Source organism: Wyeomyia smithii, chromosome 2 (genome assembly GCF_029784165.1).
Source record: "Wyeomyia smithii strain HCP4-BCI-WySm-NY-G18 chromosome 2, ASM2978416v1, whole genome shotgun sequence".
NCBI classification, from domain to species: Eukaryota; Metazoa; Arthropoda; class Insecta; order Diptera; family Culicidae; genus Wyeomyia; species Wyeomyia smithii.
Genome location: NC_073695.1, coordinates 81,303,775 through 81,330,240, shown reverse-complemented (window position 1 = coordinate 81,330,240; position 26,466 = coordinate 81,303,775). Strand labels below are relative to the sequence as shown.

The following is a 26,466-nucleotide window of genomic DNA, read 5'->3' as shown; positions in this document are numbered from 1 at the left end:
TGTTGTTTATTAAAAAAAAAAATGGGATAGTGAAGATAAGAATAAATTCTTGGGAAGCGTAGTGATAAATAGTTTAGACTATACAAATGCAACAAGACTGCATCATTGTGGCATTGCTTTTTAAGGCCTTGATCATGATGATTTTGAACAATGAACTGACACAATTGCACTCTTTCATTACAATCTTATTGCGTTCAATTGTTATCGACGATGTAAAGGAATCGGGAAAATCCAGGTCACACGTTAATACTCAGTTTTCGACTTGACAATAGGGATTCTCACAAATCATTGATTTTTTCAAATGATTATTTTCCCTCAAATTTCAGAACAATGGATCATATCTTCACAGTTACTGGCCTGGTACCTCATAAGAATTTGTTTGTGTTAATTCTTTAGGGGTTACAGCGATAAGGACAAGTGGCCCTTTTGAAAAGTTTTTTTACAACCTTCAGTCACACTATAAAAAACTGTTCCAATAGCAGATATTCATTGAACTTGACCAAGTCATGGCTGTGCCGTCCGGCAGTAGAAGAGGATTTGCAGTACCACCGCGGCTCAGCAGCCTACCTGTTCTGCATAATAATCAGCCGGATCAGCATCTATCACACTTTGTGTACATACATTTGTCATGATCATTTTATTGCTCACATATTGCTGTTGTATCACATTTCAAAGAAAAGAACAAAAAAAAGCCCTACATATCGTTAGTGCTACTTAGAGTACCAATGGTAACAAATTATACGAAAAAAGCCGTAGATTACTTGAAGCTGGCGTTGGAAGTTTGTTGCAGTTCACATGGGTTCGTATTTCTGCTGGCTGTTCCCCCTATGGGAACATATTTTATGGCTTCGCGAAATGTCTTCACTTGTAAGTAGAATTAATGTTGTTCAAAGGACACCGCCAATTTCCCATAAGTTTAGCTGACGGGTTGGCTTTTAGGCTTCGGTCGGCATGACATATCCGGACCTCGCATAGAGTTGCTTCATCGTTATGCAAGGTGGTTGCTGCTCTGTTTCGTCGACTTAACCTGTGGAAGAATGGAATGATTTATTAATGCACTGAATATTTTATTTAGTAGATAAATGTAAGCCATGGCAAGTCGAAAAAAAATTCCTTTTTTTGTGTGTTGAGCTTCTTGGCTTCTATCTTGAAGGCAGGCTGATTTTAGAAGGATATTTCTTATTGTTGTTGTGTGAAATGCAAATCTGCTAAAATGCGCAAATCTGCTGAAAATAAAAAAAAAATCTAATTTATTGTCGATAATATCATAACTTGAAAACTCAAAATCCGATAACGTCAAAGACAAAGTTGTTGATAACTGGTTATTTGTTAAGGAAAAAATACACCGAAAATAGATTCAATAATTTACTACAACAACGAATTAAAATTAGTTTTTCACGAAATTGAAGGAATCTCAAGAGAATCTATTCCCGTTTTTTGTGTTTGAAGCATTTTTTGCAGAATAAAACTGAACTTATCTGTATAAGTTGTATGATTTTCACTTATATGCTCATTAGGGTGGGACAAAAAATAAATGTTAGCTCCCATGCACTTTTCGTGTTCCTTATGGGTCCCATAACAACTGTGGAACTTTTCAGATCGATCGGTGAAACGCCCGGTTTTTAAAGTTTCCATTCGATTTTATATGCGAAAATTTACTTTCTCAATACTTATTTCCTAGAGATGTCAAGTTGGCTCTTAAAAATTACCAATACATGATATTTGTAGGAAATTTTCCTGGGAAAAACTCTTCTGAAGACCGTAAGGCGCTACGATGCTTGTAGAAATAGCTACAGTGACTTTCTTGTCACAAGTTTTGAACCACGTGTTCAATCATTATAAAATTCATCAGTTAACCCTTAACTAGTCCGTTCATCTGATAACAACATTGTTCAAATCGGTTGTGTGGTTTCTGCGATGATAAAGTTTCGATTATTGCTTGGATTTTCGGCTCATCAGTCTTTAAGCTGAACTAAACGAAGTACTGCCTCTTTTCATCCAACGTTTCGACAATATATTTTGTCTTTATCAAGAAGTCTACAAAAAACAAAGCAGAGATGTGTTTTCCTTATTTTAAAACCTTTTCCGAATGTCTGGTACTTACTAAAGCTTTTCGTTTTGTTTTCATTTGTAACTTATATAATACATAATTAACTGTGGTCTGTTTGCGTTTATCACATAAAATGGAACTATTTTAAATAATTTTTGTCATTGAATAATCTAGAAAACCTTGTACTCGGAAAAACCTTATTTATGGTCACAATTGTTAATCTTCTACTAGTGTGTTGTCGAAATTTTATCTATATCAGATTGTCTGAGTGCGCATGATTGTCAGTTTCATGACGTCTATGAATTTTATGTTGTTTATTATTGTTTTTTACTGTGTTAAACACACCTGCATAAATATAACTTAACCCGTCTGTACCACTTTTCTTGTTAACTGTATTGTTGTTCGTTGCTATGTGGCATATTTCCAGAATCGGTAGTGCTGTTGTGTTTCTGTGTTGGTCGAGTATTTTTAACATTGTTAAGATCAAATGTGTGTTGGGTTCTAATACAGTGGTGCAAGAGTGCTGTCTTTTCACTTAGTGTTGCGAATTGTGGATCTTCTATGTCGGTGCCTGTGTCAACAAGTTTCTGCAGTGCATTCATGTTCGATCTGTGTCCGCTAATTCGTGTTTTTAACTTATTTGTAGTCATGCCAATATATTGTGAACTGCAGTCGTTGCATGAAATACTATAAATAACATTGGTGTGGTCGTCTTTTGCTATTTTATCTTTTGTTTGTATATAATATTGTTTGGCCATGTTTGTCTTTCGTGTGGCTAACTTAACTGTTTTGTAATCGTTTTTAGGAACTTACTGATCTTATCGGTGAGATACGGAATGTATGCTATTGACCGGTAAGTGTATTCCAGGTGTTCACTCAGTGATTGGTTGGAACTATGTTGCTCGGTACTCCTACAGTTTCTCTGGTTGATCAGGCGATGTCGCAATGTCTTAGGGTAGTCGATAAAGTTTCGAGATTTTCACATTTTGATACATTACAGACGAAGTTACAGTCCGATTACAGTAAAATTCAATAGGGTGTTGTGAGGTAGCTAGACCTTTCATTTGGCACTAATGTTGTGGAAATCGGTTCAGCCATCTCTTAGAAAAGCGAGTGAGTTTAAGTAGTCTTCGGAATATGTTTCTTTTCACAGGCGGATGTCACAGTTTTAAACATAACAGGCAAAGTAATAGTACGATGGCAAAAAAAATCAATTGGGCAACTAGACCTTCCATATGATACTGATTTATGAAAAGCTATTTTTGAGAAACATGAGTGAGATTGAATAGTCTCCAGAACACGTTTTTTTTTCATAACTTTTGAACCACATGTCCAATCTCTATAAAATCCAAAGGTCAAAAGTTTATAGGTAGCCCGTTCATTTAAAATCAATTTTGTTAAAATCGGTTGTGTAGTTTCTGAGATAATGATCTCTCGTGATTTTCACATTTTGATAAATAACATACAAATTAAAAATCCGGTTGCAGTAAAATTCAATAGGGTCTTATGGGGCTACTAGACCTTTCATTTGAGATTAATTTTATGAAAATCGGTCCAGCCATCTATGAGAAATCCGAGTGGGATTGAAAAGTTGCACATACATACACACACACGCACACACACACACACACACACATACACACACAGAAAATGCTCAGCTCGTCTAGCTGAGTCGAGTGATATATACCATTCGGCCCTTTGGAGCACTTTTATACCTTTGGTTTTGCCAATGAATGCTATACTTTTCTAGGAGAAAGGCAAAAACGTTGATTGCCTGTGAATATTTTCGCTCGACATGTTTCAATTTTTGTAATCCAACTTCAAATTCGGGTGTATTTCGAATGTATGAATGCTATTCAATGACCCAATCAAGACATGATTTTTTTACGTGATTCTTTCGCATATACTGAAATTGATAAAGTCGTCTCAGACGCTGTACCTAATTGAAAAAAATGAAAAATCATTTGTGGTGTTTAAGCTCAGAATAAGTTGGATTGACCTTTTAGACCCAAATATCCTGCTTGAAATCGAACAAAAACTGATCAGGCGATTGTATGCGATAGATCTTTGGACAATTAATGCTTTCTTTTCTAGTTTTGAACTTTTCAGGATTTTTCTACCGTGATACTACCGAGTAGAAAAAATAATGAATATCATACTGCAGCGGTTCTCAACCTTTTTTGTCCGCGTACCCCTCGGCGATTTTTTTCATATCGGTTGTACCCCCTGGCTTGGAATGTTCTCGCAAAATGGGAGAGAGTAGTGGTAGATCATGTTGTGGTAGACTAGTTTTTATTTAAAATTCAGATTTTTTTTTAAGAAAAGGGGGGGATTTGTTAGTAGCTTAAGTATTTATGATAAATATTGGTAAATAATGAGTATGTGTGTCCAATCACAAATGGTGACTTCTCAACACTGTTAGAAATTTGTAATTTTAATTGTTAGGATTTGTTTGCTTTCGCAATTAGAACTTATCATTCGTAGGGATTTAAACCTACTTGTCAGAAAAGGGGAAGTAAACTTACAACTAACTTAATTGCTAACTTATTGGCTATAAAGAGAGCTTATCGTAGCAATTGAGGATTGCAACGATTTTTGTCGAAAATTGTTAATAATTTTATTTGACATAGCTTCTAATGGTTCAACACCAGTTAGTCTATGTAATTCGAGTGTACCATACCAAGGAGGACGCTTCAAAATCATTTTCAGAATTTTATTCTGAATCCTTACAGCATAAAGCATTGCTGGTCTAAAAATTTGTTTGTAAATCAAAAGTTTGTTCTTTAAGATCGAAGCAAGCTGTGATCAAGAACGGACGTGAAAATGTTTCTCGTCGGAATTCTTCATCGTTTTTTCAAGTTTTTATAAGTTATATATTTTCTATCTGGAAAAGTGATGTGTCTACGTTTATTGAATGAAGGCCGCTGTTGTTTCGGTGTGAATTCCGAGTGTTTGATTTGAATCGCGATGAAGTGTTCCGAGGATTGTCGAGTACGGTTGGGGATAGTGCAATAATGTTGACGTATTTTATTTAGCCTTCCCGTCGCGTAATCGTTATATTTTAAGTGCAAAGGGTGGAGTAAAAGGTAATACGAAATGTGGCGGTTTCGTATTATCGGTGAGAGTGACGTCAATGCTGAAATCCGTGAAAGATTCGTACAATTTTGTGGCTAATTCGTGAGAGCTGCATTTCTTTTTCGGTGGCGGAGCACGTTTCCCGCTAGCCCTTGCCTTGTCATAAGTGTGTGTGTGAGTAAGTGCAAGGTGAACAAGGAAAAGCGAGAGAAGTGCGAGTGCAGGATGACCGTTGCTCTTGCGTGCGGCACTTTCTCGCACTAGCATGATAGTTCAGAGAGGACGCGGGAATTAAAGGATAAGTATTAGTGTTGGTCAACCCGGTGGCATCACTGACGTTTACGTACAACATAAGTGAAGCCAGCATTAGCTGGATCACTGGATCAATTTTACATGCAATTTGACAGCTGATTCATCGAAAGAAGAAATACGTGCACACAGTGTCGGTGTTCAGCGGCAGTGTACTTACGTGTTGTTTTCGGATGATATGTTTATTACACATAACGTCGAGAGGTTTACTTGATAAAACAAAAAATGAATGCGTTGCATTGTTATAGAATGTACACAACGTTTGCTCTTGCCGATTGCGAATGGCGGTGTTTCTTGCAGGTAGCTGGCAAAAGTGCGATGACTTAAAGAATACCATCTCAATGTATGTGTAAAAGAGAAAGCGTATCAATGCCTGTGTGTTTCAAATTTACAAAGCTAAGCCAAGCTATTTTTTAATATTTAAATTGATTCAAGCCGCATATCTCTCTACAACATATATTATGCTTTGCTCGTCACGCTTACACTGCTGTGTGAACAAACCTTCAAGAACATAGATGAGACTAGCGCCACTGTCTTTCACGGCAGCTTCAGGAAACAAGACCGATGCCACCGGGTTGGTGTTGGTGACGTTTTGCCTGTGTTTTTTGTTTGATTTGCATGGCAAAAGGGAACCAATGTTTTTTTTTTGTTTTTTTCTCTGCTTTCATTTTGAGCAGTTTTATGCCCTTGTTTTATGATTTTTTCTAGCTTTTGAGTAAATACTGAAACACATAGACAATTTTTAATTTAATTAAGTAGAAATCTTGTCGGTTAGCATGGCAAATCAATTTTGATTGCGATTATTTTGGCATTTTGTTGAATCTAATTAGTACTCGGTCTTGTTAGATATGCACATTTGCATTTTTTAAAATTTTCTAGCTATGAATGCATGAAACTTTGCCAGTTTTTCATACTCAGTAGGTATCTTCGCTTCATTATTCAAGAAGTAAGTGGTAATCAACGCGAAATACCGTGTCTCCGCGTATGCGACGGTAAGAGGGAATAGAGCGGTCGCGCATAACTTTCCGGGGTAAACGAGTTTTCGGCCCAGGTGAGCTTTCCTCGAATATGGATTTTCGGTGTGTTGTGACTTCCGAGGTGTACCAAACCATTCATTCGCAGACTGTCCACCCGTAGGTTCTATTCCAGCACGCAGTGATTCGGAGTAGGTTCCGTTCGTTCGATAAATATCGTAAATAATTAATCGCGACAAAACATCGTAATTAATCGCCACCAAATATCGCAATTATTCGCAATTAATATCAGGATCATACGCGACTCGTCTGTCAACGCACACATCCTTTTTTTTCTTTTTCTTTTTTTTTCGTTCGTTTCAAACGGCGATGGCCAAGCAAATAGGCCATTTTTGGAGTTCTCTTGCTGACCGCTTGCAGTATGTGTTGAGGGCCTATATATTTACTTTTTTCTTGGTTTTGGTTAATGCATATATGGTTGCTTCGTAACATTGTGTAGTCAGCTGAGATAAATCAATGAGAGATACGTTTCGGTAGTTGCATAATGACTTCATGAACAGATTGTCGAATATTTGAGTCTGTCTTGATTAGGTTATAGGTCCGGTATCCTTGCGTGCGCTCTATTTTTGCGGTGTTACATCATCAACCGGAATGAGTTCGGATCGCGTTATGGTTTCCGCAAAAGATACAATGAACTCGTACGCGCGATATTTGGTATTATGAACCCGGTATTAGAACTCAGCGCATCGTTTACCAAAAACGAAATCTGCTGCAAACCTTACCCTTTTCTCCAACATCCCAGTGATTTCTCGTGGAAGTGCAGAGGTGTTCTCGGCTTCCAATAAAGCGAGTATCACGTCAACATATTCCTATACACACTCCTTCTTTGACCTGCATTCGGATGCGGCCGGCGCTGGTATTGCCTAATATAAAAATTTAAGGTCACCAGTTTTTACACATTGAGGATGAATGTTAATCCCAAGCATCATCTATTGGTTCTCTGTGTAATTACAGCTGATCTGGCAATAACGGAGTAGCAACCGCGGGCGGTCAATCATGCTCATGCTCATGCTCAAAAGTTTGTTCTTTAAACAATGTTTAGAATTCCTGTTAATGAGAGAATATAAACATCTCATATATTTGATGCACTTGGCTTGTATACTCTCAATGTGCTCTTTGAAAATAAGCTTTTTATCATAAACTAGTCCCAAGTACTTAACCTTGTCGGACCAACTTAAAATAACCCCATTCATCTTGACAACGTGATTATTGTTTGGCTTGAGGAAAGAAGCCTTAGGCTTATGCGGAAAAATTATCATTTGAGTTTTAGAAGCATTGGGAGAGATTTTCCACTTTTGCAAGTAGGAAGAAAAAATATCTAAACTTTTCTGCAATCGACTGCATATGACACGAAGACTTTTTCCTTTTACGGAAATGCTTGTGTCATCGCAGAACAATGACTTTGTGCATCCTGGAGGCAAATCAGGAAGATCTGATGTGAATATGTTGTACAGGACTAGACCCAAAACTGAACCTTGAGGTACACCTGCTCTGACAGGAAATCTATCAGATTTTGAGATCTGATAGACAACCTGCAGAGTTCGATCAGTAAGATAATTTTTTAAAATTTAGATTAGGAAAATTGGAAAATTTAAAGTTTGCAATTTCGCAATCAAACCTTTATGCCAAACACTGTCGAATGCTTTTTCTATGTCTAAAAGAGCAGCTCCAGTGGAATAACCTTCAGATTTGTTAGCTCGTATCATATTAGTAACTCTGAGCAATTGATGAGTTGTGGAGCGCCCATGGCGAAATCCCAACTGTTCATTTGCAAAAATTGAATTTTCGTTAATGTGTGACATCATTCTGTTAAGAATAATTCTCTCAAACAGTTTACTTATTGAAGAAAGCAAACTGATTGGTCGATAACTTGAAACTTCAGCTGGGTTCTTATCCGGTTTTGAAATTGGAGTAATTTTTGCATTTTTCCATAATTTGGGAAAATATGCAATTTTGAAGCAGCAATTGAAAATTTTCACTAAAAATTTCATTGTGCTCTCAGGGAGATGTTTGATTGGTATATTAAAGATTCCATCGTCACCAGGTGCTTTCATATTTTTGAAATTATTAATAATTGATTTAATCTCATTCAAGTTAGTTTCAATTATTTCTGCAGGTAAAAAATTCTGGGAAGAAATTAAATCAAATTGACGTGTGACTTCATTTTCAATTGGACTCACAAAATTCAAATTTGAGTTATGAACACTCTCAAACTGCTGAGCAAGTCTTTGAGCCTTTTGTTCATTGGATACAAGAAAACGTTCACCATCTTTTAAAACTGGAATAGGCTTTGAAGGTTTCTTAAGAATCTTCGACAGCTTCCAAAAGGGGTTTGAATATGGTTTCAATTTTTCAACTTTAGTTTCAAAATTTTGATTTCTCAGAAGAGTAAATCTATGTTTAATCTCTTTCTGTAAATCTTTATAAATAGTTTTAAAAACAGGGTCACGAGAACGTTGATATCGACGTCTGCGGACATTTTTCAAACGAATTAGAAGTTGAAGATTTTCGTCAATTATTGGTGAATCAAATTTCATTTGAGCCTTTGGAACAGAATAGTTCCTGGAATCAACAATTGCACATTTAAATGCTTCCAAAGCGGAATCAATATTCACTTCGTTTTGCAAATCAAGCTCATTATTGAAATTTCTCTCAATATGAGTTTTGTATCTTTCCCAATTAGCCTTGTTATAATTAAAAACAGAGGTCATAGGGTTTAAAACTGATTCATGTGATAAAGAAAAAGTTATTGGAAGATGGTCAGAATCAAAGTCAGCATGTGTGATCAAATCACTACATACATGACTTTGATCTGTAAGCACCAAATCAATTGTTGAAGGGTTTCTTACAGAAGAAAAGCATGTAGGACTATTCGGAGACAAAATAGAATAGTACCCTGAAGAACAACCATTGAATAAAATTTTGCCATTGGAATTACTTTGAGAATTATTCCATGAACGATGTTTAGCGTTAAAATCGCCGATTATAAAAAATTTCGAACGATTTCTGGTGAGTTTTTGTAAATCACCTTTAAAATAATTTTTGTGCTCGCGTGTGCATTGAAATGGTAAATATGCTGCGGCATTAAATTAAATCCCAAGTTTAGTTTGAACTTCAATTCCCAAAGATTCAATAACTTTCGTCTCAAGATGGGGAAGAGCACGATGTTTGATTCGGCGATGAATAACAATTGCAGCTCCACCGCCGGAACCCTGAATCCTATCATATCTATGAACCACGTAATTGGGATCATATTTTAATTTTATGTTAGGTTTCAAAAATGTTTCAGTAATAATTGCAATATGCACATTATTTAGTGTTAAAAAATTAAAAAGCTCATTCTCATTGGCCTTCAATGAGCGAGCATTCCAATTTAATATTATAATTGTTTTATTTAAAATCATTGCTAAATTTTAAATTAGAAACAATTTTAATAGTAAAATTTGTGCCTATTTGAATGGCTTCAAACATTGATTTTGCCTGCAACATGGCGTTCATATGATCGAACATTGCCTGTTGCAAAAAAGAAAGTTTACCTGCCGTAATAGGCCCCAGGCAGTTGACATTAGAAAAAATATTTTCGGCAGCAATATTAGCTGGAGTAATATGTGTACAATTATTTTCTAGCGTGTTTTGCTTACCCATATTAACGGTCATTTTCGAACTACCAACACTAGGCGGTATAATGTTCGAACTACCTGTAACCTGTGCATAAGTTAAACGGGTATGCAAAGGAGTAGGTAAACTATGCGTCACTGGTACGCTTGGAGAACTTTGTTTTGACGTTTGCTTTGAATTTTGTTTACCTTGCCTTGCCTTAACAATTGCTAACGGGCTGAGCATTGATAAAAATTCGACATATGGTTGCCGTTACAATTCGCACAGCGAAAATTTTTACTCTCTTTCACAGGACATGTGTCCTTTTTGTGAGAAGAGTCTCCACAAATGAGGCATTTTTGGTCCATGTTACAAAACTTTGAACCATGGCCATAACGTTGGCAAACACGGCATTGGGTGATATGCTTTTCACCTCCGCCAAACTTTCGATATAATTCCCATTTTACACGCACGTTATATAAAGCATGTGCTTTTTCAAAAATTTTTTAGTTATTAACCTCACTGCGGTTTAAATGAATTAAATAATTTACAAGGGAAATTCCAGTTCGCTAACTGTTTTCGCCTCGTGATTTTTGTTTCATCAGAATTACTTGGGTAGGGGCTATACCAAGTAATTCTGTCAAAGTAATTTTGATCTCATCAACGGTTTGATCGTTGGTGAGACCTTTCAATACGACCTTGAACGGCTTGGCGCTCTTCGTATCATATGTAAAAAATTTATACATCTTTTCAGTTAAACACTGAATAAGACGATTCCAATCTTTCAATGTTTGGGCCAATAAACGGCATTCGCCTCTTCGGCCAATTTGATAAGTAACTTTGACGTCGGAGAGAAACGTAGAAAGTTCTCTTTTAAAAATATTAAATTCGGAAGCAATAGTTACCACAATAGGTGGAACTTTCTCCTTTTTTACAGAAATTTCACTTTGAATAGTTTTACTTACGAACATTTCAATTTCGCCGGCTTCTTGCTTAGGCAGAATATCATATAAATTTTCACTGCATAAGCTAGTTTCAGAAAGAGATGCCTCTCTTTTCCTCCCCGTAGCGATGCGTGGTTTCTTTTTTCGTCCTGCCATTTCAGGTGATACGAAAAAAGTTCAAAAATAATATCAAATGGCAAGTATTGAGAAAGAAAGAAATAGGTAGTCTTGAGAAAGACTGATGTAAGTTAACTTCCAGGTAATCTTTAAAAGACACACTGACAAAACACAAACTTCGAAGCTATAGGCAGTCAAAGACCAGTCCACAAGCAACCGAAAATACGTCTGATCTGTCGGGCAGCTCAAGACGCTCTGATTTAAAATTCAACTATCGTCGTTTGTTTGATTGCTACAGTCAGGTTCTAAGAGCAAGATTGTACAACAAATGAAGTATTATAAAATAAATTGCTTCATCCGTCATTACTGATTTTTCTTTCGCGTACCCCCTGAAGGCTTCCGAGTACCCCCAAGGGTACGCGTACCCCAGGTTGAGAACCGCTGGCATACTGCATCAAACTTCTGTTGAAAATTACTCGTTGTGAACGACGCTGCCAAGCGTTTTAACAGTACATATGATCCTACCATTGCAATTATTAAAGTTTACAGTCAAACCTCCATGAGTGGATATTGAAAGGATTACAAATTAATGGGACAAGTTTTTAGAAGATATCAATCTTTGAAATTGTTGAATTGTTGATTCTTTTTTAAACACAAGACGTTGATTATTTCCTTTCGAAAATGTTTATTGGTTCTATGAATTTTTATTACTTGAAAACACGAACTATAACATTTTAAACGCTTCGAATTCGCTCGAATCGATTCAAAACAGAGTTAAAAAGATTCGTTTTGCGGATTTTGCAACACGTTCCAAGCGAAAAGCTAGTTATTACAAATAAAACATATTAAATTTCGTTGTGGCATTTGAATTGGTTTCAATTGTTGTTTACTTTTGTCATTTACGAAACTTCAAATTAATTTGACCAATCTAGCTTAGTCTGGTCACTCAAAGCTCCATTATCACGTAAGTATAACTCAGAAACTAATACCTAGGAGCTCGTGGTGCAAACAATCTAAAGACGTTACTACGAATCATTTGACTGACTCACAACTCATTATTGTTGCAAAGCATCGTTGTGTGCAATTAGTTCGTTACTAATTTCCAAGTAGGAACTTGCGTAGTAGGAAACTAAGCATTAACATGGCTCTGATGTTTCACGTCTGATAGGATGTTGTAACGAGTTGAATATTAATTGTCTGAAACCGACGCTAAGCGATTTTTAGTTCAATGAAGAAGGCTTGATATACCATACTCAAAGCCGTTAAATTATTAGCATAAGATTGTTTTTCAATCATGTTAAAATTTACTTTTTTGTTATTGTTTTACTTATTACCTTAGGTTGCACCAGTTTTTAATCAAACATACCAGTTTCTGCTTATCAAAAGCGCGCTGATTGCCTTTGACACCTCCATTATGAAAGTCTTTGGCGAAGAATGCCTGCACGAAGCCACTTGGCTGTTCAACGGAGGACTTGTGATGCCCCACCACAGGATTTAGAGCATTCGATTTCAATTTTGACTCACTGTGGCTTGCTGAGTGGCTGCTAGAAAACAACATAAGTTAGTTACATAACACATGGCCGTGGAGCTTTTGCATATGTTTCAAACCTGATCTCGCGTTTCGCTCGCGTCAACTGTTGACGCCGTGAGGCTGCGGCTGGTTTATTCCGGACCCACAATGACGTTTCAACGACTACTTCCTCCACGTTAGTCTCGTTAGCTGCTGTATAGGGTTTTTGTTGTTCCTGACCGTTCACCGATAGGATCCCCAGGGCGATGATTATCAGTGCTGCACAGGTTAGTAAACGCGTCATTATCACTGCCTATTTAGGACACATACACGTGTATTTCGCAATAAAATAAAACAGTGCGTGCTGGTGATAACTGGTTGGATTAATCGCTCACGCTCGACTGAGTGAAATTAAATAGCTGTGTATATTAATTGAGTTTTGTTTGAGACTGTGCTGTAAAGAAGAGCACTGGCTTGATACCATGGTATGAGTTTACTAGAGCTTACTCGGAGCTCGATTAACAAAGAAAGTAGGAAGGGGACCATGTATTGCAATCTGCGTTGCAAGCGCGGTTGCAAGCACATTTTCTAACAACTATGATTCGGAGAGTGAACGATTGACTGGAGAACTAATGAGAATAAACCTAATCTAAAATGTAAACAAACAATTATAAACAAACTTAATTGATTGATTTTTTTTGGGGCTCATTATTGCTAAACTTTCATTGTGTAGGGCAATCGACTTTTTCTAGATATAAAAGATATAAAGAAGCAAATCTTGCCAGTTTATTTTTATACGTATATGGTTATAGATTTCTCGGGAAAGTTACTATTTACAATATTGGCTACCGGACTGTGAGGGGCTTTTCAAAAAATCTGACGTGACTATTTCTTTAAAAAAGAATCAAAGCTTTGCAATGTATATTTCTCTCAACAGATTAGAAAATTACTACTAAAGAAATCTTGTGATATCATAAAATATAGACAATAATATACACAGTATCCAGTCAGCTTCAAGGTGCGTCTGAGTAACCAAAAGACCCTAGCTCTCACTAATCGCCTCTGCTTCGGAAAATGTTGGGCGTCCGTCAGGTCCTACTCCAAATCCTTCCGAAAAAGATACCGAAATCTCCCTATTTCCAGGTAGTTCATACGTTTGGCTCTCAGCGAATGATGCTGAACCAGAAAATCCGTTCGGCCCAATATTGAAACCTTCTGAAGCAGAATTAGCCGAGGATGCTCCGAATGATCCAAGTGGACCCCCACTTTCGAATGATTGTGCATTAGCGTTTGCGGTGCTGCCACCAAAACCATTTTGTCCAAAGCCTTCGTTGAACGCGTTGGCATTGGCATTAGCACTGGAGAATTCAGAACCTCTGCAAATGGAAATATTGTAATCTACTAGACGATTTGACGTCGTATGTTCTACCTACCCAATATTTTGAGAAAAGGCATTGGAATTAGCATTCGACCCGGACACGCCCGAACTGAAAGAAAAATAAATAACATTTGCAACAGTTAACGCCTAGTTTTGATTTCAAGCTGCGAGTTGAAAAAAATATATTTGTAAAATCAGCATTTACATACTTGAATTGTCTCCTTTGTCGAGTAATTTTGGACTCCGGATTTGATACCAATGTTGATTGTGGATTTAGGTTCTCCTGTCCTGCTGAAAATAAATAAGTACAATACATTTTGCAAATATAATTGTAGATTCTTTTCCTCACCGATACTTGCACATGTTAATAGACCTAGGAAACTACAAAATATCAAAGAAATCATCAACAACTTGTTGTCAATCCGCATCTTCACTTGAAGCAATAACAACTAGTAACCGAAAAATGTGTCCTACTCTGTAGCTTGTCACGGCTCAATTAAAGCTAGGTTGCGAAACGAACCAGTAAACTGGAAGGATTTTGTTTGTTCACCTTCGTTTTCGAACTTTCCTGAGTAAACCACCGAAACTACGCAACCACAAAACAGGTTTTAAAGGTTGTTATTGAAAAATTAATGAGAGTCGTCTGATAAACGACAAAAAAAGGTCTGTTTCGTCTGTTTCATGTTCATAGACGTTCATCACGTGCAGTGAACCCATACGATCTGCACAATCCAAATTTGCTAGAGACGTAATTTCCTTGTGTTGCAAGTAGGTAAATACCAGAGTAAAATTACTTTTATCATAATAGCTTATAAGACAACTTAGTGGATTAAATATTTAATCTATTTGGGTTCCTAAGTTCCAAGACAAATCGCCTGATTTCTGCGCTTAGTGGACGCCTGAAATCGTTTACTCACAAATGCGAAGGATAAAAATGATCCTGTCACTTTTCACAAAGATGAAAAGTGACAGGATCATTTTTATCCTTCAGTTCCGAAAACTGACCAGACCATGTTTCTCCTCCACAGGTTTTAAACGAGAACGATTCTGATCAGATCTATCATGAATGATTAAAATCAAATGCAATGCCTACGAGTACGAATAGTGAACAAAATATGAAAGTAGCACAAAAGAGCCATTCCATGTCAAATGACACGTCTAATATTGACCATTTTTATTATTGGCATTAAACTTTGCACACGCATTTGACTCAATTAACTGAGTAATTTCGTGAGTAAAAGAAATTTTCAGACTCGAGATTTTTTTTTTTCTTCACATAAACAGACTCGAGATCTTTTTAAAAAAAAATATTTTCAGCAAAAAAAATCACAGGAGGGTTGTGTGCAAAGCCACGACCGCAAGGTTGAAGTAGAATACTTTTACACAGCTCTACTTACGGCTGTACATTAACCTACGGTCGGGCGAATCGATTCGCGCCGCTTTTAGCGTTTAGCCTGGCAGAGATCTAATGCGCACGGCCAACACAATAGAATGGTGTTTTCACATTGAAAATTAGACACAGCTTTACTGGAGTGAGTGTTGGCAAATGCATCTACCGAAAGCACGTCGTTTCATGTGGGGAATATCAACAACGAAAAATGACGCGCGTCTAAGCACACCTGAACTGTTTCGCCGTGCCGCTTCCATTTACTTCCTTATAACATCGACCTTAGGGAAGTACCGGCTGCACCTACCGCTGAGGCTGTTACCAAACTGCTACTGGTACCCAAAGCTAATACCTCTTCAAATTAAGTGTTTTATCTGTCCTCAAAAGAACAATTGTTCAATTCCATATCGGATATAATGCAATCGCATCCCTGTAATATTACCGACAGTAATATTCTTCTGAACAAAATGATCCAACTTTTCCATTAGAGGAAGTGCCGGTTGATGTACGGCAAAAATCTCGCCCGAATGCTCGCGTTGGCGTTCAGCCTGGCAGAGGCCTGAGACGTGGTGACCAACCACAGGGCAAGTGATTTGTTTAATTTGAAGGCAGCCACAGGCGCAACCCGCTGCTATTGTCTGTTACTGCTGAGTGCTGATATCTGCTGCTACTGCTGTCGACGTTGTGGACGGTCCAGCCAGCTTACCTTCCGACTAATTAATGTAGCTGATTTTACCAAAAACACTCTTTTATAGCCGAAGGGTGCTACGTAATAAGCCACGCCTTTCAGTTCAGGTTTACCATTTCCGATTACCATGTTCTTTAGACGAAATATTCCACAATTCGCATTTGATTTTTGTATCCAGCGAATAAACACCGATGGTGCTCTCACACACGCAACGGTTTTAACCCGTATCTTATTGCGGTTTGTGACATCAAGCGATTTCGTTTGCTCGCTGTTGCGTGTTACATCATGTTGCAACTTGGCAGCTGGGAGACGACGAAATTCTGTTACTGCTGATTGATTGAATCGACTTCATATTAGCTCTGCATAGTCGAACTAACTGTTTTTGTGAATGCGTTCTAACAGGGCAGTTTATTATTCAAAGTCGGTTATGCTGATCGCAGCCTTTGCGCTACCCCTACAGTGGGGGGTTTACTAAATAAAGTGAAAATTAGACAACTACAACAGAATTTGATTGCATCCCGCACAGAATGTCTGCTTGGGTTGATGCCAGAAAATTATTAACTTTCAATTATTTTTTATTTGCCTTGAAAAAAGCATTTTGCGGTTCAAAATCGGTTGCTGATTACAGCCATTGAGATGCCCTAACATTGGGGGAAATAAGATACACGGACAACATGCACTGTGGAAGCTATTTCACATTCAGTAAATTAGACGGGTGCGACAAATTTAAATTGCTAGGATGCAACACAGAATGCTTGCTTGCGTTGACAAAAATTATTAACTTTCAATGACTTGTTTATTTGCCTTCAAAAAAGCATTTTGATTTCCAAAATTGGATTTCCTGATGGCAATCTTCATGCTGCCCCAACACGGGGGGAATAATGGCTGTCTGGCGACACACGCTGAGAAAAACCGCGCTTCTGAGACGTGGTGACCAACCACAGGGCTAGTGCTGCTGCTAAGGAAGGACGACTGCTGTTGTCGCTGTCTAGAACTAATATGAGCGGCTCCGGCTGAAACAGGCTCTTATATAGGCCAAATAGCATGTTTTCAATTGCAAGGTATATGATCCTGTCGATCGTGCTTGGGAAGCAAGCATATAACGACCAATCAGAGGTCGAATTTTTCGTTTTGACAAGGCTTGACTATTTTCAATAGTACAATAGTGTGAATAATAAAATTACAATTATCTTATTTTGGGAAGAATCTTAGAAGATTTTCCAATCTATTGCTGCAAGAACGAAGGAAATCCATCGAATACTAACCGATTTATTAGCATTTGAAATTGGACATATTTTTCACTTTTTTCGGGTTTAGATTTTCATTTCACATCCCTATGTAGCCGAACTTCCTGAGAGAAGTATTCTACTTCAAAAAAGCAACCAACCACTAGGGTTTGAATTCGGCTTACATTTTTCATGACAACTTCAAGTTATAATAAAACTTTCGGCGAAAAGTCCAGAATGATGAAATGTGAGACACATTTTTTCAAATTAAGTCTTAGAACATTTTCCTAATTCCCTGCGTTTTAAGAATAACTTTATTCCAATAATGCTAAAAAAATTTGCAATCAATTTAAGCTTAGAAAATTAGAAAATTAAATAATCTATTTCCGTCCTTTGAGTTACTCAACTAATGCCATGGGCGCAACTAAGGAAAATTTTTAGGGGAAGCTAGTTTTCATGTATGTCATTTTAAAAAACAGGAAAAGGAGTTTTAATACGCTTATTTAATAACGCTTAAAATAGTGTCGTAACAGCAGAAAAAATCACTTCGGGATAGAATGTAGAGATGTACTGAATATCTTGAACACAGCGCCAACGCCAACCTCTTCCAGCAACACTGATTTGATATTGAGGAGAGCCAGGTTTGGTAAATGGCTGGGCAGTGCTTTTTAACAGCACACCCGTACTAGCTGGAATAAAATAAACCCCAGTGTGGTTCAAGGCATAATGCCCTATTTCTACCTCCACGTGGTACCGACTGCGATACGAGCAACTAAGGGAAAACCGGTTAACCGGTGGGAACTTGGTCGTATGCTGACAGTAAAGGGGTAGTTGTTCTCCTTAGAGAGCAGCTTGTCTGAACGCCACAGGCTAGGAGCGGCTCGAACAGCGACTGATCCGGATCGAACGGCTGAACTATGAAATGCGGTGTCTCGCCAGCTACACCTATGGCGGCAGCCCCGTCGCGAGACTAGGCATCGCAGCCCAAGTAAGGCAGCATACTAAAATAAACATACTACGAAGAATCAAGAATTCAAAACGAACCGGAACAATAGGCAATGACCCAGCCGACGAAATAAGGACGACGATTAGGAGCTCGGTACATGTAACAGTAGATCGCTCAACGCCCCGGATGTCGACTGGATTCTGCTGGATCAGCTAGAATCCCGCCACTTCGACATCGTTGCGCTCCAGGAGCTTTGCCTGAAAGAAGAGAAGGTACGGTGGATTTGTGACCGCAAGGCACAGTACCACCAAAGCGGTGGCACAACCAATGAGCTTGGTAGCGGTTTTATAGTGCTGTGCAGGATGCAGAGTCGTGTGATGAAGTGGCAGGCAATCAGCGACAGGTTAAGTTTGTTGGGAATAAAAGGCTGGTTCTACAACTACACTATTCCCAATGTGCACTGCCCTCACGAAGGAAGACCTGATGCAGAGAAAGGAACGTTCTACGCACAGCTGGAGAAACTTTACGATAGCTGCTCGCGTAGAGACATCAAGATCGTCATTGGGGACATTAACGGAAGGAAAGACTTATATAAGCCGGTGATCGGCCCGCACAGCCTGTACACCGTGACGAACGACAACGGCCAGCTATGCACCAACTTCGCAGCTTCCCACGGGCTGGCAGTCCAAAGTCCCTTCTTTCCTCGACCAACGTACAGCAAAACAATTGACCACGTTCTCACCGACAGCCCGTTCTTCTCAGACATTACCTACGTACGCACCAATTACAGTGCTGATCGGACATGACTACTTCAATACAAAAAACTACAAAACCCTGGTATAACCGGTAGTCCTCTACGGAAGTCCTCTTGGTGTTTTCGAACGGATGGTGCTTTGAACTATTTACGGTGGAGTACAAACGGACGACGGATAACGACGACAGCGCATGAACCATTAGCTACAAGCGCTGCTTGGAGAGAACACCATTGTGCACCTGGCGAATGGCAATAGCAGCAAACCATACCGGCACCAGAAAGTAAGGGGCGCAGGAACTGGTGAAACACAGCCCAAAACCGAGTAAAATGGCGACAACTTCTTGATACAGCTTGAGTTACTACAGCTCTTGTCTGACTGGTAAGATGAGTAAGAGAGCTAGGTTTGAGAAACGATCCTGGGTGCAGAACTAGTTCTTAGCCAATGAATGACGACATCTCAATTTGTGTTGATTATGATGCTCTGATAAGTAGTATGGAATGTATTAATATTGAATACAATCATTCTCTGGGAAATTCTAGGGGGGGCTAAACACTCTCTAGAGGGGCTGAAGCCCCCCCTAGCCCCCCCGTAGTTGCGACCATGACTAATGCATGTTGCTAGAGTCCCGGTTGAGTAGTTATACGTTGAGTAGTTTATACGAAAGGCGTACCTGCGCAGTCCTCATAATTTTGAACATTTTATGCACACTTGAGAATAATGCAGTGCAGAAAACATCTTTTTGACAGTTTCGTAAGGGGTTTGGTTAAGGATATTGTAATACCGAATTGACAAAAAAGAATAATCTTCCCTACTTAACAAGTAGTTTTTGAAATATGCCACTAGTACTAACTCTCAGGTACTAACGGGTGTCCACTAAGAAATGAGAATGAAGAAAAATGGGTCAAAGAAGGAACAACAAAAGAGTTGTCTTCAAACTGATTTATTTCATATGAGAGCGTTTCCATGCCAAATGATCTGGAAATTCCCAAAAATTCTATCGACTATTTTTTATTTGAATGCAAATTTTCACGCGTATTTTGTTTAAAAAACTGCGTATTTCATAACTTATCATTTCAATGCAGAGATATTCTATGGAAAATGAAAAGAATAATACAGTTGAATCGCTTTATAGCGACATCGCAAGGGACCGTCGTTATAGAGAATCGTCGCAATAAAACGAATATTTTTTATTAATATAGAGCAGAAGGGATCATCGAGAACGTCGCTATAGAGAGATTTGTCTCTATGTAAATTGTCGTAATAGAGGAATTCTACTGTATTTTTTGTTCTTTTTCAATTAAGAAGTTTATGGTATATGTATCCAAAAATGTGACTGATGGATAAAAAATCCTATATCAGAAAAACGACTTGTATGATTGAAATGGTGTCTTCAGCAAAGTTGTAGATAGTAAAATTACGGTTCTAGAAAAAAATATATGCAGTGCAAAACTTTTTTTCTGTGCCAAATTTGGTAAAGTGTCACAAAACATTGAATATCTCAAAAAGTACTTTTTTTAAAAATTTAATTTTTCACAGATTGAAGATGACGATATTTATTACTGTCTGTCAAAATTTGGTAGTGGTCAAATGAAAAACAAAAAAATTATGAACGTTTGAGTATTGTGACATTTTCACTTTGAACTTTTTTTGAGTGTTTTTTTTCCTAGCTACACATTACAACGTTAAAAAATTATCTTTTAAAGCATGATACCAATCCAACGCGCTGTTTTTGTACTATAATCAATTGTTTTCATACTGGCCCTGTTCAAATTAGATATGCGTAACTCACTGGCGACCCCTATTGACTATCACAAAGTTGTTATTTTACAACCTTACCAACTCACGAGGTAACCAATTTAAACAGTACGTGTTTATTAGTCTTGCCGACCATCCGAAAATCCGGATATCCTGTCGGATACTATCCGGATATCCGGTTGACCCGGATTTTGGATATTTGTCGGATATCCGAGGTCGGATATCCGGATATTTTAATCCGGATAGTCCCAGCACTAATAAACACGTACTGTTTAAATTGATTACCTCGTGAGTTGGTAAGGTTGTAAAATAACAACTTTGTGATAGTCAATAGGGGTCGCCAGTGAGTTACGCATATCTAATTTGAACAGGGCCAGTATAAAAAAAAATGATTATAGTACAAAAACAGCGCGTTGGATTGGTGTCATGCTTTAAAAGATAATTTTTTAACGTTGTAATGTGTAGCTAGAAAAAAAAAACACTCAAAAAAAGTTCAAAGTGAAAATGTCACAATACTCAAACGTTCATAACTTTTTTGTTTTTCATTTTACCACTACCAAATTTTGACAGACAGTAATAAATATTGCCATCTTCAATCTGTGAAAAATTAAATTTTTAAAAATGGTACTTTTTGAGATATTTAATGTTTTGTGACACATTACCAAATTTGGCACAGAAAAAAAGTTTAGCACTGCATATATTTTTTCTAGAACCGTAATTTTACTATCTACAACTTTGCTGAAGACACCATTTCAATCATACAAGTCGTTTTTCTGATATAGGATTTTTTATCCATCAGTCACATTTTTGGATACGTATACCATAAACTTCTTAATTGAAAAAGAACAAACAATACAGTAGAATCCCTCTATTACGACAATTTACATAGAGACAAATCTCTCTATAGCGACGTTTTCGATGATCCCTTCTGCTCTATATTAATAAAAAATATTCGTTTTATTGCGACATTTCTCTATAACGACGGTCCCTTGCGATGTCGCTATAAAGCGATTCAACTGTATTATTCTTTTCATTTTCCATAGAATATCTCTGCATTGAAATGATAAGTTATGAAATACGCAGTTTTTTAAACAAAATACGCGTGAAAATTTGCATTCAAATAAAAAATAGTCGATAGAATTTTTGGGAATTTCCAGATCATTTGGCATGGAAACGCTCTCATATGAAATAAATCAGTTTGAAGACAACTCTTTTGTTGTTCCTTCTTTGACCCATTTTTCTTCATTCTCATTTCTTAGTGGACACCCGTTAGTACCTGAGAGTTAGTACTAGTGGCATATTTTAAAAACTACTTGTTAAGTAGTGAAGATTATTCTTTTTTGTCAATTCGGTATTACAATATCCTTAACCAAATCCCTTATGAAACTGTCAAAAAGATGTTTTCTGCACTGCATTATTCTCAAGTGTGCATAAAATGTTCAAAATTATGAGGACTGCGCAGGTACGCCTTTCGTATAAACTACTCAACCGGGACTCTAGCAACATGCATTAGTTGAGTAACTCAAAGGACGGAAATAGATTATTTAGTTTCTAATTTTCTAAGCTTAAATTGATTGCAAATTTTTTTAGCATTATTGGAATAAAGTTATTCTTAAAACGCAGGGAATTAGGAAAATGTTTTAAGACTTAATTTGAAAAAATGTGTCTCACATTTCATCATTCTGGACTTTTCGCCGAAAGTTTTATTATAACTTGAAGTTGTCATGAAAAATGTAAGCCGAATTCAAACCCTAGTGGTTGGTTGCTTTTTTTTGCTGAAAATATTTTTTTTTAAAAAGATCTCGAGTCTAAAAATTTCTTTTACTCTCGAAATTACTCAGTTAATTGAGTCAAATGCGTGTGCAAAGTTAAATGCCAATAATAAAAATGGTCAATATTAGACGGTATGTCATTTGACATGGAATGGCTCTTTTGTGCTACTTCCATATTTTGTTCACTATTCGTACTCGTAGGCATTGCATTTGATTTTAATCATTCATGATAGATCTGATCAGAATCGTTCTCGTTTAAAACCTGTGGAGGAGAAACATGGTCTGGTCAGTTTTCGGAACTGAAGGATAAAAATGATCACAAAGATGAAAAGTGACAGGATCATTTTTATCCTTCGCATTTGTGAGTAAACGATTTCAGGCGTCCACTAAGCGCAGAAATTAGGCGATTTGTCTTGGAACTTATCCAAAATCCGGGTCAACCGGATATCCGGATATTATCCGACAGGATATCCGGATTTTCGGATGGTCGGATATCCGGATATCCGGATATTGTATCCGAACATAGTTTAATGAGAAATTATGTAAATAATTACTTACGAGGGGATGGGGGATTGTGGATAAAGCCATTTTTCGCGTTACATTTCATTCAAACGGGCTTAAAAGATAGAAAAAATAATCCGGATATCCGGATATCGGACTATTCGATTATCCGTATCCGGATCAGGGTTGATATTTGTTGACACTCTTGAGTGAAAATGAAATAAAGCATCCATAAACGTTATTTTTTTACAATCTTTCAAGAGTTCTCCCTTCCCGCTTTTTGCATGGAAGTGCACTGTTAAAACACCTCATTATATTTCATGCGATGAAAGCAAGACAACAAAATCAGTTTATCAGTTAACGAAGATTGTCAAGGCATCGGTCAGTGCCAGTGAAAAAGTGTTTCGGTGAGGTTTATTTTGGTTGAGTGGACTGTTTGTTTTTCTTTTTCGCTTTGAAGTGAAGATCATTTGGTTGGATTTGTCGTAAAATTTTATTCCGTAACCGTGAACGATGCGCGCGATCTATTTCATCTGAGTATAACAGCACGTTACTAGGACGAAAATCTAGTGAATCTGAAAGAGTGCTGCGATCATTGGAAGTGAAAATTGAAAATGATTGACTGTAATTTTCGAAGAATTTCGCTGGGGAAAATGACTTTTATCAGCACTGATCCGGATATTCGGACATCCGAATAGTATTCGTTTACACATCCGTGATTCGAGCTTCGGATAACCGGATCACGAATATATCCGGGTAAAAGTCCCAGCACTAGTGTTTATATCAAGTAAATCCACCTGAGGCAGTCCACTTTGAAAATCAATGTGGATCGATCATTTGCAGCAGCCTGCAAGTGACTTGAATCATGTATTTTTTTTTAATATTATTCAACTGAATTTTTTCGGAGTCTAGAAGCATTACCTGGTCCGGATAGGTCCGTTCTCGGAGTTTGAAGGTTCAGGTCCGATCGGACTTAGGACCGGACCCTACCCGGTCCGATGTCAAACACTACATATTATGTGTACAACTTTCTAATAGGTTATTTTCAAGATTCCCTATAGATTCCAACAGAAATTGCCACTGATGTCCGATTCTCTCCATCTCCGGATTATCAAAGCTGCCTACTTCTAGGACCCAAACAAAAGCAATTCTCGCCACTTCTGCACATCTGATAATAGTTTTCACGAACGGCAAGCCTAAGCTCTTATTGAATGTTGATCTGAGTTCGTTATTTACGGATGACATCATAAGGCCACGCTCCCCTAACTTTGATAGAATTGCTCGGCTAATTTCTGAGCATACCAACTCCCAAATGAATAAAATCGACACATTTTTATTTAAACTCTGTTGCTCTGTTTAAACATTTTTTTAAAGCTCTGTTGAATAGTCAGTTCATAAAACCCAGACTCATGTCAAATGATAAATGCTTTCTTCAAATTCTGATGAGATCAAAAAATACAAATAAAAATTAAAACCTGTTTCTAACCTGCAATAGGTTTTTCGTCTTCTTACCGGAATTTATACTTTTCTTAAGATGTAGTTTTCAGTAAATTCGGTTGGGCCTTCAAAAAATTATAAAATCCTGAGCAAGTATAATCGAGATTATTGGTAGTCTTCAAAAATGTTCGTTCAACGGCAGCGGTTTTTTTTTTTTTTTTTTTTTTTTTTTTTCTTCACATAACATTTATTTGACACGGCACATATACAATTTAATGTTTAACGGCGCCAATTATATCTGATGACTTAAAAACTAAAGCAAATTTTTTATCCTCGCTGCCGACTACGAGCTGAAATTAAGTCTAACTTAAAACTAGCATGGGATTTCCAATTAGTGTTTTGTTGTTCAATGGTCGTCTGATAATCGTCGAATGGCATGTATGGATTCGTTCTGCTGAGCCACGATGTCGTGAGTTGGGACAGAGGCTCGTAGTCCTTGGGTCCTGGTTCTATTGTGCGGGGTCTGGTTGCTGGTTTTGTGCTTAAGGTTCAAACGTGTTCTTGTCGTTTTGTTGGGTGTAGACGGAGGGGAACGGGACTAGACTGGGGCGTGGATGGATTTCAGGAAAACGTATATAAGGGACATGTAGGATAGGTCACGGCTCGCCAAGACATCACGAACAGGAACAGCCGGCTGTCTACCCTCGGCCTGCAGGGAAGCTATTAATTTAGACCTGGCGTCACGGTGTACAGGGCATGACCAAACCACATGCTCTATGTCGTGATAACCTTCACCACAGGCACAGATACCACTTTCCCCGAGCCCAACACGACGGAGGAGCGCGTCAAATCTATAGTGATTGGACATAAGCCGGGACATCACGCAAATGAAATCCCGACCTACATCCAACCCCTTGAACCACGGGTTCGTCGATACTTTGGGGATTATGGAATGTAACCACCTTCCCAATTCCCCTCTGGTCCAAGCATTTTGCCAACTGATGATCGTATTCTGACGTACAAGTGCGAAAAATTCATTAAAGGCAATTGGTCTTTCATAAATATCACCGTTTGTTGCGCCCACCTTAGCCAAAGAGTCCGCTTTCTCATTACCCGGTATCGAGCAGTGAGAAGGGACCCACGCTAAGGTAATCTGAGTAGATTTTTCGGATAAAGCACTCAGATGTTCCCGTATTTTCCCCAGGAAATACGGAGAGTGCTTAACATCTTTCATCGATCGGAGAGCCTCAATGGAACTGAGACTGTCCGTAAAGATGAAATAATGGTCCGTGGGCATTTTTTCGATAATCCCTAGGGTGTACTGAATTGCAGCTAATTCTGCGACGTAAACAGAAGCAGGATTATCGAGCTTATGGGAGACGGTTAAATTGTTATTGAAGATACCGAAGCCAGTGGACCCATCAAGAAGTGATCCGTCAGTGTAGTACATATTGTCGCAGTTGATGTTTCGATATTTATTGGAAAAAATTTTAGGGATCTGCTGCACGCGTAAATGATCCGGGATTCCACGAGTTTCTTCTATCATGGATGTATCGAAAAACACAGTAGAATCAGAAGTATTTGATAAGTCGACACGATTTGGAATATTCGAAGAAGGGTTAATATTTTGGGACATGTGATTGAAATACAATGTCATAAAACGGGTTTGAGAATTAAGTTCGATTAACCTTTCAAAATTTTCAATCACGGGACGGTTCAAGACCTCACATTTGATTAGAATACGAGAAGACAGGCTCCAGAAGCGGTTTTTCAATGGTAGTACTCCAGCTAAAACCTCCAAACTCATCGTATGGGTCGACTGCATGCAACCTAAGGCGATACGCAAACAACGATATTGTATTCGCTCCAGTTTGATCAAATGTGTGTTTGCTGCGGAGCGGAAGCAGAAACACCCGTATTCAATAACAGACAATATCGTTGTTTGGTAAAGCCTTATAAGGTCTCCTGGATGGGCTCCCCACCAT

At 37.9% G+C, this 26,466-nt stretch overlaps 2 protein-coding genes across 4 annotated transcripts; both read right to left on the bottom strand.

Moving 5' to 3' along the window:
* Positions 1-618: 618 nt before the first annotated feature.
* LOC129724088 (uncharacterized) lies at positions 619-13,134 on the bottom strand. Of its 2 annotated transcripts, none has more exons than XM_055678709.1 (3): positions 12,735-13,134; positions 12,493-12,667; positions 619-1,027 (listed from the first exon to the last, which is right to left on the bottom strand). In XM_055678709.1, the coding sequence occupies exons 1-3, from the start codon at positions 12,938-12,940 to the stop codon at positions 989-991; spliced, it is 420 nt and encodes a 139-aa protein (XP_055534684.1). In that variant the 5' UTR covers positions 12,941-13,134; the 3' UTR covers positions 619-988. The 2 variants fall into 2 exon arrangements, with proteins under 2 accessions (XP_055534684.1, XP_055534683.1); XM_055678708.1 differs by having other exon boundaries at positions 12,493-12,670; positions 12,735-13,132.
* Positions 13,135-13,421: 287 nt separating this feature from the next.
* LOC129723998 (uncharacterized) lies at positions 13,422-14,528 on the bottom strand. Of its 2 annotated transcripts, none has more exons than XM_055678563.1 (4): positions 14,364-14,528; positions 14,224-14,305; positions 14,070-14,123; positions 13,422-14,012 (listed from the first exon to the last, which is right to left on the bottom strand). In XM_055678563.1, the coding sequence occupies exons 1-4, from the start codon at positions 14,440-14,442 to the stop codon at positions 13,679-13,681; spliced, it is 549 nt and encodes a 182-aa protein (XP_055534538.1). In that variant the 5' UTR covers positions 14,443-14,528; the 3' UTR covers positions 13,422-13,678. The 2 variants fall into 2 exon arrangements, with proteins under 2 accessions (XP_055534538.1, XP_055534539.1); XM_055678564.1 differs by having other exon boundaries at positions 14,224-14,302; positions 14,364-14,522.
* Positions 14,529-26,466: the final 11,938 nt, after the last annotated feature.

What these genes read in the sequence shown, in the direction of transcription:
- LOC129723998 (XM_055678563.1), bottom strand. Translation starts at nt 14,442, where the DNA reads ATGCGGATTGACAACAAGTTGTTGATGATTTCTTTGATATTTTGTAGT. An exon ending in ATTAACATGTGCAAGTATCG is followed by an intron (nt 14,306 to 14,363) that starts GTGAGGAAAAGA and finishes ATTTATTTTCAG; the next exon opens with CAGGACAGGAGAACCTAAAT. An exon ending in CGACAAAGGAGACAATTCAA is followed by an intron (nt 14,124 to 14,223) that starts GTATGTAAATGC and finishes TTTTTCTTTCAG; the next exon opens with TTCGGGCGTGTCCGGGTCGA.
- LOC129724088 (XM_055678708.1), bottom strand. Translation starts at nt 12,940, where the DNA reads ATGACGCGTTTACTAACCTGTGCAGCACTGATAATCATCGCCCTGGGG. An exon ending in CGAGCGAAACGCGAGATCAG is followed by an intron (nt 12,671 to 12,734) that starts GTTTGAAACATA and finishes GTTGTTTTCTAG; the next exon opens with CAGCCACTCAGCAAGCCACA. An exon ending in CTTTTGATAAGCAGAAACTG is followed by an intron (nt 1,028 to 12,492) that starts GTATGTTTGATT and finishes ATTCTTCCACAG; the next exon opens with GTTAAGTCGACGAAACAGAG.